This window comes from Mustela lutreola, chromosome 14, assembly GCF_030435805.1.
Source record: "Mustela lutreola isolate mMusLut2 chromosome 14, mMusLut2.pri, whole genome shotgun sequence".
NCBI classification, from domain to species: Eukaryota; Metazoa; Chordata; class Mammalia; order Carnivora; family Mustelidae; genus Mustela; species Mustela lutreola.
The window spans coordinates 35,693,334-35,712,520 of NC_081303.1; the positions used below are offsets into that span (position 1 = coordinate 35,693,334).

The 19,187-nt window shown below is 37.7% G+C and overlaps 1 protein-coding gene across 1 annotated transcript in view; it reads right to left on the reverse strand.

Moving 5' to 3' along the window:
- The window catches only part of KLHL20 (kelch like family member 20), a 61,687-nt gene that overhangs the window by 20,819 nt on the left and 21,681 nt on the right, over window positions 1-19,187 (reverse strand). The window contains exons 4-6 of the mRNA XM_059145494.1: window positions 11,175-11,333; window positions 10,327-10,421; window positions 7,238-7,353 (exon numbers count right to left, since the gene is read on the reverse strand). Coding sequence (XP_059001477.1) covers window positions 7,238-7,353; window positions 10,327-10,421; window positions 11,175-11,333 — 370 coding nt within the window. The remainder of the gene's footprint in view (window positions 1-7,237; window positions 7,354-10,326; window positions 10,422-11,174; window positions 11,334-19,187) is intronic.

The window sequence follows — 19,187 nt, forward strand, 5'->3', positions numbered from 1 at the left end:
CGATGCGGGACTCGATCCCAGGACCCCGAGATCATGACCTGAGCCGAAGGCAGCGGCTTAACCCACTGAGCCACCCAGGCGCCCGGGGAAGGGATTTTTGACTTATATACTCGTGGTCTCTTAATAGGTCCTCTTGTGACTAAAAATCATACAAAAATTCTTATGATACACACTACAAAATACTTTGCTTAATCTTCAATCTGTACTGAATTCTATATTATCCAACATGACATTTAAGGTCAGAAAACTTTTAGAAAAAACTACATTTTTCATAACCAGAATGACAGGTTCAAAACGAGTTCCACAGAGCTTCTTGGAGTACTACCTGAGTTCTACCTGGAAAAAAAATGTAGTTATACCAGATATATTTGTTATACTTTCAAATCATCTCTATTCCAATCCAAAATAAGAGCTACATTCTGGAGCTTAAGAAGTTAAGTAAGAATACCTTAGTCTCAAAATATTTGATAAATAATGTTTTCTATAATGTTCCTAATCTTCTAGATGGATGTGAAAACTCACTTCTGTATTTCAAATCTCAATGTGCTGTACACATTTTATTTTTTATGGTTTCATTTATAAATAAAATAGATTTTATTTATTTATTTGACAGGGAGACAGTAAGAGAGGGAACACAAACAGGGGTAAGGGCATAGGGAGAAGCAGGCTCCCTACTGAGCAAGGAGCCCAATGTGGCACTCGATCCCAGGACCCCAGGATCATGACCTGAGCTGAAGGCAGATGCTTAACAACCAAGCCACCCTGGTGCCCCTTATGGTTTCATTTAAATCAGAATATTCAAATAATACTAAATCACAGCAAGGGGGAGGGGTTAGATGTGGGATGAGTATTAAGAAAGGCACTTGTGATGAGCACTGAGTGTTGTTTGTAAGTGATGAATCACTGAATTCTACTCTAGAAACCAATATTGCGCTTCATGTTAACTAATTTAAAAAAATACTAAATCATAGTAAGTTTTTGTATCTTAATTTGCTTAAATTTTAATTCTGTTCTAGGATATATGCCAGGATTTTGGATTTTATTTTAAAATCCAGAATAAAATTTGGCTGCAAGGGGCGCCTGGGTGGCTCAGTGGGTTAAGCCTCTGCCTTCGGCTCAGGTCATGATCCCAGGGGCCTGGGATCGAGTCCCGAATTGGGCTCTCTGCTCGGCAGGGAGCCTGCTTCTCCTCATCTCTCTCTCTGTCTGTCTCTCTGCCTATTTGTGATCTCTCTCTCTGTCAAATAAATAAATAAAATCTTAAAAAAAAAAATTTGGCTGCAAATGTGAGGGTTATAAGCATTTAAGACGAATCAAATACCCTAACCACCAAACTTGGGCATAATTTTATAATGGGAGCCATTAAAACCAATTTTTTTGGATTATCTGGCTCCAAATCAAATTATTATCACTTCATAAATTGTGTTATTTGATACCAATGAAAAAACAGGCCTTTAGGAAAGAAAATTTAAAAATTTCCTGTGACCTGAGGAAACAAGAAAAGGAAAGGATCAATTCCACTGTCTCAGGGCAACTTCACCTGCATTATGATTTCTGAGGCAATAAGTGATGATATAGCTGGGACAGAACTAGTTATTATAAGCTAAGTACAAGCTGTACTTAGCAAAATAAAGTGTACAGAAGTCCTTGCCATGAGAAATCTCAATGTGAGTTAAGCAATGTACCTAAGAAAAAATATTGCTGAAAAGTAAAGAAACATGTAGTTTTATATGAGTGAGATGTTGACAATAAAAAGAATTACTTCAAAGACAGATTTGGGCAAAAAGCATTACCTTAAAGAACGTAACTTTTAGAAAGTATTTGGAATGAGGATCACTGAATAGTGAAAACTTAAAAAAAAAAAAAAAACCTAAACAAAATAGGAACTCAAAATGATAAATATCAAGAAGTCTAATGAAAAATAAGAGGACAGGCCAGAATATAGTAAGAGAAGTAAAGTGCTCCTGAGTAAAAAACTACTAAGATTATATCTTAGGTTCCCAGAGTTTATTTCCACAGAGTGATGAAGAAAGAAAGGCTAAATTTTCTAAAGTTAAGCGAGAATTGGTAATGTGGCATTCTAAAGATAATGAAAACAAAATTGCAATAAAAGCCAAAAGAAATTGGGACGCCTGGGTGGCTCAGTGGGTTAAGCCGCTGCCTTCAGCTCAGGTCATGATCTCAGAGTCCTGGGATCGAGTCCCACATCAGGCTCTCTGCTCAGCAGGGAGCCTGCTTCCTCCTCTCTCTCTAACTTGTGATCTCTCTCTCTGTCAAATAAATAAATAAATAAATCTTTAAAAAAAAAAAAAAAACAAAAAAAAAAAAAAAACAAAAGAAATTGAAGATTAAGCTTTACTAAAGTAGAGACAGGTCAAATAATGACAGTGAACAGTATCACTCAAGAATGATATTCAGATCTGGAAAATCGAGAGAGAAGGCTGGAAAAACCAAAGCAATGTAAAGGAAAAGACCTAATGTCTTTTCTCTACAAATGAAAATGTAAAGCTTCATAGTGTAAAAAAAGATAGCAGATAATTTAACTTTTCTTCTTTATATTTTTCTATTAATTAAAATTTCTTATTTATTTATTTATTTATTTGAGAAAGAGAGCGGGAGCATGTGTGTGCATGGGCATGCGTGGAGGAGGGGCAGACAGAAAGGGGGACAGAGAGGGGGAGAGCAAATCCCAAGCAGGCTCTGCCCCTCCAGTGAAGCCCCACACCAGGTTTGATCTCATGATCATGAGCTCATGACCTCAGCCAAAATGAAAAGTCAGGCACCCAACCGGCTGAACCACCCAGGCACCCTGTTAATCAAAATTTTAAACATATATATTATCAGAAAAATAAAGGTGTTATTTATTTTAAAAGATTTTATCCATTAAAAAAAAAAAGATTTTATCCATTCATTTTAGAGAGAGTGTGTGTGTGTGTGTGTGTGCTCTAGTTGGGGGAGGGGTAGAGGCAGAGTGAGAGCAGACTCCCTGCTGAGTGTGGAGCCCAATGTGGGGCCCAATCCCAGGAACCTGAGATCACGACCTGAGCTGAAGTCAGATGCTTAACAACCTAGACAACCAGGTGCTCCAAAGGTGTCATTTAAAAATAGGTCATCTTTCATATGCAAAGTGATATTAGTAATCCATTACTAAGGCTACTGGCATGTACTTTTTCCATCAGTCATGGTGGGTTGATGCTCATTTCTCACTAGTATTCCTCAGGATCAACGGCAAACAATTAATCTTTTTTTTTTTTTGTAGCAATCAATCTTTACTGAGTGCCTAGTCTGACAAGGTTGCTAGGCAATCCGGGAACTACAAAGCTATATTAGAAATGGTCTTTGCCTTCAAATAATTAACAACATTGTCAAGGAATCAGATATTCAATCAGCAATGTGAAATTATGTGATTACTAGGAGGAATTTGAGATCATAAAATTGATCCAATTTAGCTGGCTTCTAAAGAAGACAATAACATGATTTTTTTTTAAAGATTTTATTTTTAACTAATCCCTACACTCAACATAGGGCTTAAAACCACAACCCTGAGACCAAGAGTCGGCTCAGTGGGTTAAGCCTCTGCCCTTGGCTCAGGTCATGATCTCAGGGTCCTGGGATCAAGCCCTGCATCGGGCTCTCTGCTCAGCAGGGAACTTGCTTCCCCCTCCCCCTCTGCCTACATCTCTGCCTACTTGAGATCTCTCTCTCCCTCTCTGTCAAATAAATAAATAAATAAAATCTTAAAACAAATAAACAAAAAATTCCTATTTAAAGGAGCTACATTAGTGTCTCTCAGCATTCCCAAAGGAATGCCTTGTCTAGTTCCACTGGATTGGTATCCCCAACAAACCCAGAGAGGACCCTGGACATGAAATATACTTTCCATATGCCTATTTGGCTTAGCCTCTAGCTTTTCATCATAGGGAGGTTCTCTTCTATTTCATTTGTTTGAGTTCCTGTCACCTTCCCTTCTACCTTAATCTTGTTCTTAATCATTGCCAAAATGTTCTGAGGCTGATGAAACAGTACTGTACTGTCATCCCTAGTCTGGGAATTAAAACTAACAGTCAGCCACACAAAACAGTTACTAGAGCTCATAATAACGAACATAACTCCACAAAGACGGCCCTACTACTACATTCCTAAAACCAATACATCATGAAACCACAGGTAGCAAATAATTAGATCTTGCAGGCATATAATTTTAAAAACAGACAATTGACTTTTAAAGTTGAAAAGGCAGCGGCGGCGGGGAGTGCCTAGGTGGCTCAGTGGGTTAAGCCTCTGCCTTCAGCCCAGGTCATGGTCTCAGGGTCCTGGGATCGAGCCCCGCATCAGGCTCTCTGCTCAGTGGGGAGCCTGCTTCCCCCCACCCCCCGTCTCTCTCTGCTTGCCTGTCTGCCTGCTTGTGATCTCTCTCTCTCTCTCTGTGTCAAATAAATAAAATATTAAAAAAAAAAAAAGTAAAGAGAGGGGGTGCCTGACTGGCTGTTGGGTAGAGCATGCAACTCTTGATCTCAGGCTCATGAATTCAAGCCCTATGCTGAGTGTGGAGCCTATGAAAAAAAAATTTTTTTTTAAAGATTTTTATTTATTTATTTGATAGAGATCACAAGTAGGCAGAGAGGCAGGCAGAGAGAGGAGGAGGAAGCAGGCAGGCTCTCCACGGAGCAGAGAGCCCGATGCGGGACTCGATCCCAGGACCCTGAGATCACGACCTGAGCCGAAGGCAGAGGCTTAACCCACTGAGCCACCCAGGCGCCCTGAAAAAAATTTTTAAATAAAATATCAAAATTGGGAGAGAGAAACTCTAAGACTGTATGTGGGGGCAAGGATGCAAGACGTAGGTGTGAGCATGCAAGTCTGTATAAACCCACATAAACAGGTGAATATGTACCTGTTGCATACATGGGAACGAAAGACACAGGAATAAATAAGAGTGCTAATACAAATGATAAATCTATTAATAACACCAGACACATATGGACAACTAGGAGTATGGGAGAATTCAGTGCATAGTGAATTAATAATTAAGTCTGAAATTTAAACAAGAATGAAGAAATTCCTTCAAAAGAGGGAAAAAAAACCTGATGAGGATTAAGGAGAAAAAGAAAACTTGGCATCAGTTTTCTTCTTGAAGAAATACTACTCTCTCTCTTTCTCAAATAAATAAAATTATTTATTTGACCGACAGAGAAAGCACAAATAGGCAGAGGGGCAGGCAGAGGAAGAAGAAGCAGCAGGCTCCCCACTGAGCAGAGAGCCTGATGTGGGACTTGATTCCAGGATCCTGGGATCATGAGCCGAAGGCAGATGCTTAACTGACTGAGTCACCCAGTTGCCCCTCAAATAAATAAATAAATCATTAAAAAGGGGTGGGTGGCACTTGGGTGGCTAGTTGGTCAGGTGTCCACCTTGTGATTTCAGCTGAGGTCATGGTCTTATGGGTCATAGGATCAAGCCCCATGTTGGGCTCTGGGCTCAGAGTCTACTTGGGATTCTCTCTCCCTCTCCTTCTGTCCCTTACCCTGTTCTCACATGTGCGCTCTCTCTCCCTTTCAAATAAATAAAAAAAGAAATACTACAATATCCTCTACAAGAAGAAATTTAGATGAAAAAATTTAAAAAGAAAGAACTCAAAACAGAAATTATCCCATTTTTCTTCTTTTTTAAAAAGATTATTTTGAGAGGGCGCCTGAGTGGCTCAGTGGGTTGAGCCGCTGCCTTCGGCTCAGGTCGTGATCTCAGGGTCCTGGGATCGAGGCCCGCATCGGGCTCTCTGCTCAGCAGGGAGCCTGCTTCCCTCTCTCTCTCTGCCTGCCTCTCCGTCTACTTGTGATTTCTCTCTGTCAAATAAATAAATAAAATCTTTAAAAAAAAAAAAAAAAAAAGATTATTTTGAGAGAAAGAGAGCAGGGGGAGGGGCAGAGGGAGAGGAAGAGACCAGGGAGAGAGAATCTCAAGCAGACTCCATGATGACTGCAGGCCTGACTTGGAGCTCGATCTCAAGACCCTGAGATCATAACCTGAGCTGAAACCAAGAGTCAGACACTTAACCGGCTGAGCTATCAACGTGCCTCTTCTTCTAAAAATATAGGGGAAAATATATTTCCACAAGCCAACAGAAAATTAAACTGGGAAGAAAAAGATAGACAATGGTTAGGCTGATGGAAAAGGATACTATGCCCCAGAGATTGCACAAAATTCCGTGCTGAAAAGGAATAAAACACTTCACATAAAAATAAATAAATAGATACCTAGATAAAAAATAAAACTGGACAAAAGAATCCAAGCATGCCTGCATCTAAAAAGCCATGGAGTTACAGAAAGTTGGGAATTAAAATAAAAATACTACAATAAATCCTGGCTAGCTCCATGTATCAGAATTAGAAAAAATATTCAAAGAACTTGCTACAAACTAAATGTTTGTATGCCCCATCAAAATTTGTATGTTGAAATCTAGTCCCCAGTGTGATGGTATTAGGGCCTTTGTGAGGTGCTTAGGTCATGAATGGGATTAGTGTTCTTATAAAGGAGAACTCAAAAAGTTCCCTTGCCCCTACCACTGAGAAAGAACACAGCCAAAAGACGAGAAGACAACCTTCCACGAAGAAGCAAGTGGGCCCTCATGAGACACAGAATCTGCTGATGACTTATCTTGGACTTCTCAGCCTCCAGAACTGTGAGAAATAAATTTATGTTTATAACTACCCAGTTCCTGGGTTTCTGTTAGAGTAGCCCAAATGGACTAAGAAAGAACTAGTAAGAAGCAGTCTGACTGTTCAAGTGAGAGAGGTAGCTGAATTTACATGGATGAAAGGGAAACATCTGAGGCTGAAAATTCTCAAGAGATTTAGGAATAGAGAGTAGGAGCAAAATGATAGAGCAGGTTGTCTTGGGCTCAGTCTAGCTCAACAGAGCTAGGAAAGCATGTAACTGTTTAATGTAATGTTTTTTGACAGTTCTAGATAATTATGAGGTGTCTTACACACTGGTATAAAATTAATGCATATGACTCATTTTAACAAAACATCCTTTGCATGACATTTTTAGACTTATATAAAATAGAGCACTCTCAGAGAATACCAGTGTTGGATCATGAGTTAACAGTCAAGCTACAAGGTAACTTATTATGTGTTTCTTATGACAGTGGATATCACAGTTGTCCAAGCATAGATCAAGTGACAGTTTAACATGTGGGAAAGTATTCAGTTTAGTCATAGTACAGTAAGTCCCAAACCTGCAAAGAGTACTTCTCCACATCGAATAGGTTTCCGTGGTCTTGTCCTTGGTCCTTGCATTAGTGGTCGTTCTTGAGGCAATAGGAGATAGTTTTTAGCTTCATCTACCAAGTCTCTGTGGAGGAAATTTTGCCTTTATTCCAAATGTCTAAATAACATTGTTAGTCAAATCCCAATATGGTTTAGGAATATGTAAGTTGGCAAAGGGGAACAAGCATAAATCAAACCAAATCATGAATGCCAGCCAATATTTAAAAAGTCACAAATACAAGAGAAATGATGCCAGTCACACTATGAGTTGTAAATTGATTGGTATTTCCATCATGACTTCTTATCTTAGTATAAAATTTAGCCTAAAACTTAATATGCTTGGGGCCAACAACAACTTACAGGAAACTAAAACTTACAACTCAATTACCAGCCTGCATAGTTATTGCTTTCTAATGAATTTTACTAGATTCTGGAGAATACTGGCAAAGCAATACATCAGCTCTGGCACTAGATATTTGTTATTGTAATTAAACAATATAACAATGTCAAAAACTGGATTGCTAAAAAGAAAAACTATATTGTCATTTAATAATTAAGTTGTTACCCAGTACCATATGAAATGGTTTGCTCTCAACAAGTCTACTGAGGATGAACAAATTTTTTTTTCTGCCTATTAAGGTACTTTCTGAGAAGATCCTAGTAATTATACTTGTTGAATACAATATCCTAATACAAACCATTCATGTATGTACTCCACTCGCTTGAATCCTCCGAGTTATTCAGTGCCTAATCAGTGCAAATTCAATCTCTTATTCTATTCTTTCTCAACTTTGGAAGTGTTTCCTAAAATATATTTTCATTTCTCTAGCTTTTTCTGTTACAAAGAGTAATTCATTCCTGCAGGACCAGTCCCAAGCATGACCCAATAATGCACTTCTAATATATGATTTTGATAAGACTTCCAAAAAACCAATAACCCCTGCCCCGCAAATCCCAACCTGATGACCAAGAGCTTTTTCAAGCTTCCTCAGCCTTAAAAACAAGGATTGTGATCGCCTAATAGCTTTTTTTTTCTTTTTTTGATTTTATTTATTTATTTGACAGACGAGATCACAGGTAGGCAGAGAGGCAGGCAGAGAGAGAGGGGAAGCAGGCTCCCTACTGAGCAGAGAGCCCGATGCGGGGCTTGATCCCAGGACCCTGATGACCCGAGCCTAAGGCAGAGGCTTTAACCCACTGAGCCACCCAGGCGCCCCCAATAGCTGGTTTTTAATTGAGTGCTCAGGAATTCCCAGAAGGAGTACTATAGAGCTAATACTTAGCAAGCCAACCCAAAATTAACAGTAAGAACAAGAACACTTACAGCTATGCGTCAGTCCCTGTTTTAAGGGCTTAATATGTATTAACTTGCCAATCCCCACTGCAACCTGATGGAGTAAGTACTATTGTCATCCTACTTTACAGATGAAGATATTATAGGAGAAAGAGGTTAAAGTAACTTGCTTAAGGTCTCACAACTAATAAATGTCATGAGGTCAGGATATTAGGAAAGGGCTTCTTTTTTTTTAGAAACTCCCCCCCCCCCCATTTCATGTCATTTCATGTCATTTCATTTCATTTCTTTTCAGTGTTCCAGCATTCATTGTTCATGCACCACACCCAGTGCTCCATGTAATACATGCCCTCCATAATACCCACCACCAGACCCACCTATCCCGCCACCCCCTCCCCTCCAACACCCTCAGCTTGTTTCTCAGAGTCCACAGTCTCTCATGGTTTGTCTCCCACTCCAATTTCAGGAAAGAGCTTCTTTTAAAAGTGACTTTGGGGGCGCCTGGGTGGCTCAGTGGGTTAAAGCCTATGCCTTCGGCCCAGGTCATGATCCCGGGGTCCTGGGATCGAGCCCCACATCGGGCTCTCTGCTCGGCAGGGAGCCTGCTTCCCCTCTCTCTCTGCCTGCCTCTCTGCCTACTTGTGATCTCTGCCTGTCAAATAAATAAATAAAATCTTAAAAAAAAAAAAAGTGACTTTGGAAGTACCTTTACTTTGTGCATCAGAATCAGTACAATCTGATTTATGTTTTATGGGGGAGGGGCACTTTGCATTGTTTCTTCAGATTTTGAATCTATAATTCATGCGGTTTGCCTTCTGCTATTGTAAATATTTGAGGGAATTAATTGCCATCTGTCTGCTTTTTAAATTGAAGAGACAAATATCTAAATCCCCTCTGACATACCTTGTTAAAGGGACAGGCTTCAGATTACAGAAGAAAGACAAATGATTCTGCATGTTCTACCTCTGTTCTAGGGATTTCTTACTAGAGCAAGTTTCTTCAGTCACTAAGGGAGACTCAAAGGTCAATACAGTTTAAGGAGTTCTGAGTATTGACTTGCTCTTTCATTTTTATATATAGAACATGCTGGCGGGGGCGGGGAATGGTTAAAAATACCGTATGGTCTGACTGGATTCTAAATCTTAAAACCTATCATATTGGGAAAAGTAATTTTTACATCATGTCTATTTTATAGAAATAGCCCAATAAAAGAGCTATCTTGTTTGTATTATAAAAGTGTTCAGAGTTTTTTTCAGTCAAAATACATTATGAAACCACTCCACCAACCTCTAGTGGAACCCCTTCCACAGCTGTGTGAGGAGTAGTCCTTTGACTCTGTCCACACCTGCAGAAAGCAAAGCTGGTCCTATTCCCTAGGCAGGCCTATGTGATAGAATGATAAAGTGCTCCTGACACTTTCTGACAAGAATCAACAACATTATTTATCTCAAGAAAAACATAAATTAGCAGAGAATTGCCTCTTCAAATTCAAACTTGCATTAAAACCTTAGAAATCTACTCTTTATTGCCACTTCTACACCAATTAGCATCATACATAAAAACTAATGGAATGGAATCCTGGAAGCTCAGTTCTCTCTTCTTTCATCTCCTCCTCTTGACCCTAACCCAGAAGAAAAACCTGTTAAATACTGCCCTGGTGTCAGCACTAAGAAATACAAATATTTAGGAAGCAACACAAATAAGGAAATTAGGAGAAAACAGGAACACTCATTGCTGATTTTTGCCACCCAGAGCCACTCATACCTGCATTCTTCATCACTTTTGATGAGGGGATCAGAGCCTACGGTGCCCACCAGGAACTTGGGACTAAGCAAAGGCAGACGAACGTGCTGCAGCACCTAAGAGGTAATAAATACTGTTAAAGGCGCGAGCTCCCACTTGCAGGGTATTTAAGAGAATACATAACCCATGTTCCCATACTGTGTTTTCAATTGTTTGGGGATCTAACTGAATTAATTTGATTTAATTAATAAATAAAAAAGAGGGAGGGAAGGCACAAATACTAAACCTAAATTTATTTTACCATTTCAGTAATCAGAATAACCAGAAAATTGAAAGCATACTAATATCGATTTAGAATGCTATTTTGAGCTTTCAGCAATATGTTATAAGCTCTTTTATAATTACCTTATATAACTGAACTATAACAATCTGGAAGAATATCCTATTAAATTGCTAAAAATATAGTCATAATAACAAAAACTTTAAACATTTCATCTAGTGACCACTTATGGCCCATATCATCCCTGTACTCTTCAACATGTGATTTCCAAGCCACATTGGGATGGGAAACAGGGTAACTGCCATGCTTGCTTTCCCTTGTTCCTTTAGTACCATTCGGGTTCTGACTTGTCCTATGCCCTAACCTAGAGCTGAGACAAAATAGAGAGGAAGCCAAGGAGCAAAAGTACATAGTGATAAACACTTAAAATGTTTCTAAACACTATCTAATGATTTATTGAGAGACAGATGATCTCTGTCACAGTCTAACATAAGGGACAGTGACAACTGTTTCTTTTTTGCAAGTCAAATATATACTATTTTATCCACTACAAAAAAGATAGTTACGTGGAGAAACGTTTCCATCATACCTGGGGTAACTGAGGACGTCTTTCTTGAATACTATATTTGACCCAGGCCATCACCGCGTTGAACACCTGTTCTTCACTGCGAACATTTAGTTCATCACTGGATATTATATCAATGAGCTGATTGGCTGGAAGCAACATGAACTCTTCACTTTCCATCACCTGTTCAAAGTTAGGTAAGAATAAAGAAAAAACCCTGTGACTACATTTAAGGTACTGTTTCGATATTGTTCTTCAGGGTTACGGGACAAAGCTCTATTTCATAATGGAGCTGCGTTCAAAAGAGTACCAGAGAAGAAAAAAAATTTGAAAAGGGAACAAAGATAGGCAGAGCATGGAGGACTTTTAGGACAATGAAACTACCCCTTATATTACTACAATAATGGACGCATTTGTCAAAACCCATAGAACGTATAACAGCATCAGTGAACTCTAAATTATGGACTTTGGGTGATAACATGTGAATGCAGGTTCATCATTTGTAACACACATACCTCTCTGGTACAGAATATTGATAACAGTGTGTGTGTAACTGGGGTACATAAGAACTCTGAACTTTCTGCTCCATTTTGCCATGAACTTAAAACTGCTCTAAAAAAATAAAGTTTAGGGATTGTGGGTGGTGTGATCTCAGGGTCATGAGATTGAGACCTGCGTTGGGTTCCATACTCAGCACAGAGTCTGCCTAAGTTTCTCTCTCCCTTTCCCTCTGCCCCTCCCCTCTGCGTACTTTCTTTCACTCTAAAATAAATAAATAAAATCTTTTTAAAAAATAAAGTTTATTAAAAAAGGGGTGGGGGAACAAAGGAGAATACCAAGGACATAATTAAAATTGAGGAAAAATAATAATTTGTGATTCAAGCTATTTAAGAAAAAGGAAGTCTGTTTTTCTATAATGAAGTATCAAAATATAAGTTTATATTCAAAATAAACTAAACTACACCAAATTATAACTCCAGAAATATGAGGCATACAAAAAAAATCAGAGGAAGCTTTCAGAGGAAGATTAGTAGCTGAAGGAGCAATATCTGGGGCAGAAACACAAAGGCGCCAGTTTAAAAAAAAAGGATGTGGGTATTAGCAATTCTGCAAGCAAGAATGAATATACTGAGGAGAGCATTAGACCCATGAAAACCTGTGAGTATCAAACCATTCTGAGGAGCAACCATGGGGATGAAATGGCAACAAGGTTATGACCTTGTTGTGCAGTCCAGCCACAAATCCCAAGATCTTGTAAATCTTGTCATTGGTCTATAGGGTAGAAGGGGGCAGGGCACAAGGTGGAGGAGGGAGGGAAACAGGACTGCTACACTCCATGTGGTCGTTCTCCCATTCAGACAACTGTGCTACCTGTCATGTCTATTATTTATTAGTGCAGGAAGGATACCATTAAGAGCTCTAATTCCTACTGTGTGAGCTCTAATTCCTACTGTGTAACCTCTAATGCCAAAGATGTACTCTTTTTTTTCTTTTTAAAGATTTTATTTATTTATTTGATAGAGGGAGAGAGATCACAAGTAGGCAGAGCAGCAGGCGGAGAGAGGAGGGGAAGCGAGCAGAGAGCCCGACTCAGGGCTCAATCCCAGGATCCTGAGATCATGACCTGGGCCGAAGGCAGAGACTTAACCCACTGAGCCACCACCCAGACGCCCCAGAAGATGTACTCTTATAAGAGGGCATTTTTAGGATCAAAAAGTCAGAATATTTAGCAGGATAGGAGATAAGCCATAGCAATTTGAAAATTTGATTAAGAATGTTTTTTCCCAAGTACAGCAGAAAAAAAATGCAAATTCCAAAACCATGAGAGCCATAAGGTCAGCTGTACTTAAAGTAGAAAATTCTAATGAACTCTACAATTTTTATAGGCACAAATTTTCAAATCGTCTGAGTGAGAAACCTTCTGGAGGTCAGAAAATTAAATAGGTACCTCACAAGTAGGCAGAGAGAGGAGGAAGCAGGCTCCCCGCTGAGCAGAGAACCCGATGTGGGGCTCGATCCCAGGACCCTGGGATCATGACTGAGCCAAAGGCAGAGGCTTTAACCCACTGAGCCACCCAGGCACCCCATAAACTGGGCACCCTGTTTTTTATCTGATAACCCCATGATGGGTTATAAAACCAAGAGCAAAATTCGGGGCCTGGCCCCAAATTAGGTGTGCTGGCCTTCACAGCATGAAGACTGTAGCCATGGCTGTATCTTACTTTCCCCTTATGAATATTTTCACTCTGATCTCTTAAACACAAAGGTGGTATCATATATCTCTGTGAAGCGCCTTAGCATTCTTTTGGATCTTGTTTGAAGTATAAATCCTTTTTCCCAACTTATAAACCAATGATCACCAAATTTAAAGTTTATGAATAAATCAGTATTATATTCACTAGTCACCTACTGGAAACACTAAATGGCAAGAAAACATGAAAATCTGTGTGAGAAAATATTTGTTTGGCACTTAGCAAAGAGTAAAAATAATACTTTTGATAAACAAAGTCTGGTTAAATTGTCACTTCTTTTTCCACCAAGAGGAAAAAGATACTAATGCTCACGATTAAAGCAAATCTAGCACTGAAGTCTATCCTTGACCAAACAACCAATTTAAGAAAATAATTGCTTTTTTTTTTTAAGATTTTTTTTTGACAGAGAGAGAAGGGAGAGAACGCACAGGCACGAGTAGCAGGGAGGGACAGTGGGAGAAGAGACTTCCTACTAAGCAGGGAGCCTGAGATCATGACGTGAGCTAAAGGCCGCCATTTAACCAACGGAGCCACCCAGGCGCCCCAAGAAAATAATTCTTTAAAGTATCTGTTTTAAGTAAAAGTTCATAGGAGATCTGAATTTTAAGTCCCACAGTATTTTGGTAATGAGCTTACTTTTAGTTTCTTCAGATGAATACAGATGCAATTTGAAGAATGAATAAAGCTCAAAGCAACAAGAGTGAATAAGCAAAGTCATCTAGAAGTGAATGGTGAACTTAATGTTGAAAGACAATTTTTAAATTCATGTTTATGGACAAAAATAACATTGTATGAATTAAGCTAGGTCTAATGAAATAGAAGGAAATTAAATATAGTTTTAAGTTAGAGAATAACTTAAGTGAGTCACGTGTTAAGCCCCAAATGGTGACAATTTTTCTATCTGCACAGAACTAGTGAACAAACTAGTGCATTTTAGTCCATGAACAAGGGGATTTCATTATGGTATATATCAGGTTTACTTGAGAGGCCCAGTTAGAACTGGAAGGGATTCTAAAACTTTCTGTACTATTTATTAAGGATATTCTTCAGACATTTGCTACTACTTTAGATCCCAAACACAAGCTATGGTTAAGGCAGGAAATTTTTAAAAATCAACCTTATTTATTTTAAGTGTACAGATCAATCAGTTTTGAACAGTGTATTCATGTAACCATGATCTCAATCAAGATACAAAATATTACCATCATCCTAAAAGCCGGCAATTCTTAATATGGGGTCCAGTGACTCTGGCAAATTATTTTGGAAATTCTCAGTGCTGGCAAATCTTTAGTTTTAGAGAGTGGATTTTGACATGTGAAAATAGTGGGATGAAATTAAGAGTCAAATCTATTTTTAAAAAGTGTATGAAGTAGTTAGATTACTTCAAATGAGAAACGAACTCTATTAACTTTAGTGAGGTATGAATTCCATTTAGTCGTGGTGTATTCCACTTTTTATATTTAAGTGGAATCAATTTATTAATATTTTATTAAAATTTTTCCATATCTGAATTAATGAGAGAGCTCTATTTGTAATTTTCTTTTAGTGTCTATGGTTTTGACATCAGGGTGATTTTGTCTTTATTTGGCAGCCTCCTCCTTCTTTTTCTGAAAGACTTTATATAAAATTAATATTATGTCTTCTTTAAGTGTTTGATAAAATTCACCATCCGGGATGGTTATTTTCTTTGTGGGAAGGTTTTTAAATTACTGTTTCAATTTCGTTCATAGATATAGGATTGTTCTGGTTTTGTTTCTTCTTGAGTCCGTTTCTATAATCTGTGTTTTTCAAAGAAGTTGTCCATTTCCTATCAGTTGTTGAATTTACTGGCAAAAGGTTGTTAATACTCCCTTATTATGCTTTTTAATCTGAGGGATTTGTAGTGATATCCTCTTATTTCTGATATTGGTAAATTTTGTCTTCTCTCCTTTTATTCTTGATCAATGTAACTAGAGGTTCATCAGTTTTTTTCAAAGAACCATTGGTTTTTTGCTCTAACCTTTATTCTCTTCTTCCTTCTACTTACTTTGGGTTTAATTTGCTCTTCTTTTTCTGCTTTACAAAAGTAATCACTAGAACAAAAGCACAAATGTTCCTATATACCAAAGCAAATAAAATAAAAATGAAGAGCGTATTTTTCATATAGAAAAAGAAATACAGTAAATATAACTAAATTAGATACCTTTTATAAAAAATTAATATGATAGAGTTGAGTGCAAACATATCAGTAATAGAAATAGATAGAAATGGGTTTTAACTGCCTATTTAAAAAAAAAGATTTTCAGAGGCGCCTGGGTGGCTCAGTGGGTTAAAGCCTCTGCCTTTGGCTCAGATCATGATCTCAGGGTCCTGGAATGCAGCCCCGCATCAGGTTCTCTGCACAGAAGGGAGCCTGCTTCCCCTCTCTTTCTGCTGCCTCTCTGTCTACTTGTGATCTCTGCTTGTCAAATAAATAAATAAATAATAAATAAATCTTTAAAGAGAAAAGAAAAGAAAAAAGAAAAGAAAAGGATTTTCAGGGGCGCCTGGGTGGCTCAGTGGGTTAAGCCGCTGCCTTCGGCTCAGGTCATGATCTCAGGGTCCTGGGATCGAGTCCCGCATCGGGCTCTCTGCTCAGCAGGGAGCCTGCTTCCTCCTCTCTCTCTCTCTGCCTGCCTCTCTGCCTACTTGTGATCTCTCTCTGTTAAATAAATAAATAAATAAATCTTTAAAAAAAAAAATAGAGACAAGAAAATATACTTCCTTTCCATGCACATATGGAATAGTCAGAAAAACTGATCATATATTATGTGACTAAAAAAGTCAGTAAATTTCATTAAGTAGAAACACTACAAACACTGCAGTGCACTAAAACTAGAAATTAAAAATGAAATAAAAAAAACCTCTTTCCACCTAAATATTTAAAATTTTGCTATTAATAGTTCCTCGTAGAGAGAAATATAAATGAAGTTACTGTAAAACAACTGAGCGATAAAAATAAGAATCTATTAAATATATTTAAATTAGTGATCAAAGGAAAACTATGGCTTTAAACACTTATAGTAGTTAATGTAAAAGGATGAAAACAAATCAAATTCTGAACTCAAACAGCTAGAAAAAGAACACAGCAAGTCAAAAGAAAACACAAGGAAGGAACTAATAAAGGTAAAACCAGAATGTAATGAAATAGGGAAAAGAATTGTAGATCTAATTAGTAAGTTGAAATACTGATTCTTTGGAAAAACATGAATAAAACAGACATACCACTAGCTACCTTTTTCAAGGAAAAGAAACATTGAAAGCACATATATGCAAAATGTAAAATATCAAGCAGTAAGAGACGCCTTGGTGGGCTCAGTTTATTGAGCATCTGGTTTCAGCTCAGATCATGATCTCAGGGTCATGAGATTGAACATGCAGTAAAGCTCTGTACCACTCATAGAGCCTGCTTAAGATTCTTTCTCTCCTTCTCCCTTTGCCTGGCCTATGCACCCCTCCTCTGCCCTCCACTCCAGTTGGTGAAACTGGAATGGGAACTATGCATTAAATATTGCTTTCAATCAATGTCAAATTTCCTGCTTTTGATAAATGAACTGTTGTAAGAGAATTCTATGTAAAAAAAATGTCCTTGGTCTTAGAAAATACATACTGAAATGTTCAAGAGTACAGGAATAGGATGTATGCAATCTACTGTCAAATTGTTCAAAGAAAAATATTTGACATAACGAGAGAACAGTAATGAATGTGGCAAAATATTAACAACTGGGATTCTTGGTAAGGGATATATGAAAGTTTTTTTTTCTTTTTCTTATAATTTCTTATAAATTTCTATTTTCTTTCAAATAAAATTAAAGTTTTTCCAACCTGATGGGTTAACAATGGTATCTTGTTCTTTTTTTTTTTACTTGACAGAGAGAGAGAGCACAAGCAGGGGAGCAGCAGGCAGAAAGAAAGGAAGTAGGCTTCTTGCTGAGCAAGGAGCCCAATGAGGGGCTCCATCCCAGTACCCGGGGACCATGACCTGAGCCAAACGCAGACACTTAACAGACTGAGCGACCCAGGGGCCCCAGGTATCTTGTTTTGATGTATGTTTCTTTAATTACATGTAAGGGTGACTAAACTTTCAAATGTTTACTTACATTTGAGCCACCCAGGTACCCCTGTTTACTTATATTTGAATATCTCTTTTTACACATTACTTATTCACCCCTTTACCTATTTTTCTATTGTTTTTCCATGGTTTTTCTTACTGAATTTGTATGGGTTTTATGGAAATTACTATTTTTTTCCCTCATGTATGCTCCATGAATGAGTTTGACATTGATTTTTTTATTTAGTTTATGGTGCTCTTATTGTTATTGTTGTTATAAAGAACAAAAATTCTTAATTTTAGACAATTCAAATTTATCAATCTTTCTGTATGGCTTCTTGGTTGTATCTTGCTTGGAAAAGTCATTTTTACTACCAGCCAACTAATAACTAACTTTTAGAATTTCATTTTTTAGGTTTAAATTATTCATCCATTGGGAATTCCATTTTTATTTTTTCCCTCAAATCACCATTTTCCTAATGACATTTATTAAACAATTCCACTTTCCTCCACGGACTTGAAATGTCAACTTCTGGACTCTTTATAGCTCAACTGATCAATACCTTCTCTAGTACCAAAATGTTTGTGATGTTTTAGTATTTCTTAAGGCCAATGGCCCTAATCTAAATTTCTGGAAACTTATTGGCTTATGCATTATTTAATTTATATATATATATATATGTAATTTCCTCATTCTTTAAAAATAAAAAATCCCTTTTGATGCCATTTCATGATCTCACACTCCTGGTTTTCCTCTTCTCTCGTTATTCCATTTCCTCAACCAGTTGCTCTTTCACTAACCATCCTTCAATGCTGGAAAAATGTTAAGGCTCTTCTCTTCTCTCTTCCTTCTTAGTGACCTCAGTGGTATTGATTTTTTGACCTTGTTTAAAGTGACTTTTTGTTACCAAAAAGTTTTAAATCGTTATGCAATCAAATATACCAATCCTTTATGGTTTCTGGGTTGAATCCTGCCTTAAAAGGATTATGTCATCATAGTTTCATCATGAGTTGATGAATTTTAATCTCAGTCTAACTTCTAAGATAAAAGACTCATAAACAGTGGTCTGGCTCAGTATCTCTATTTACAAAATTAAATATATCTATTAAATAAATAAATAAATAAATAGGGACGCCTGGGTGGCTCAGTTGGTTAAGCCGCTGTCTTCGGCTCAGGTCATGATCCCAGGATTCTGGGATCAAGTCCCACATTGGGCTCCCTGCTTGGCAGGGAACCTGCTTCTCTCTTCGCCTCTGCCTGCTTGTGTGAGCTCTCTCTGACAAATAAATAAAATCTTTAATAAATAAATAAATATGTGTATATATATATATATATGTGTGTGTGTGTGTGTGTGTGTGTATATGAAATATAAATATAGGAAATTAAATATATCTAAAACAAAACCCATGATCTCATCTCCTCAAACTGCTCCTTTCTCCAGTATATTTGTAGCACAAATTCCCGGAAATAGGACTGCTGAGTCAAACAGTGTGAAAAAAGTGTGCAAATTTCCTTTCAAGGAGGCTGTTTCGATTTATATTCACACTAGCAATGTAGCTTCATTACCTTGTCTCCATGCCCTTGTCAACAGGATGCGGAATCAAACTTCTAGTTATTTGTAATCTGATACATTATAATTTTGTAATCTGAGAAGTGAAAAATAGTACTTTGGTATAGTTTTAATTTGTGTTTCAGCTATTATAAACAACCTGTAG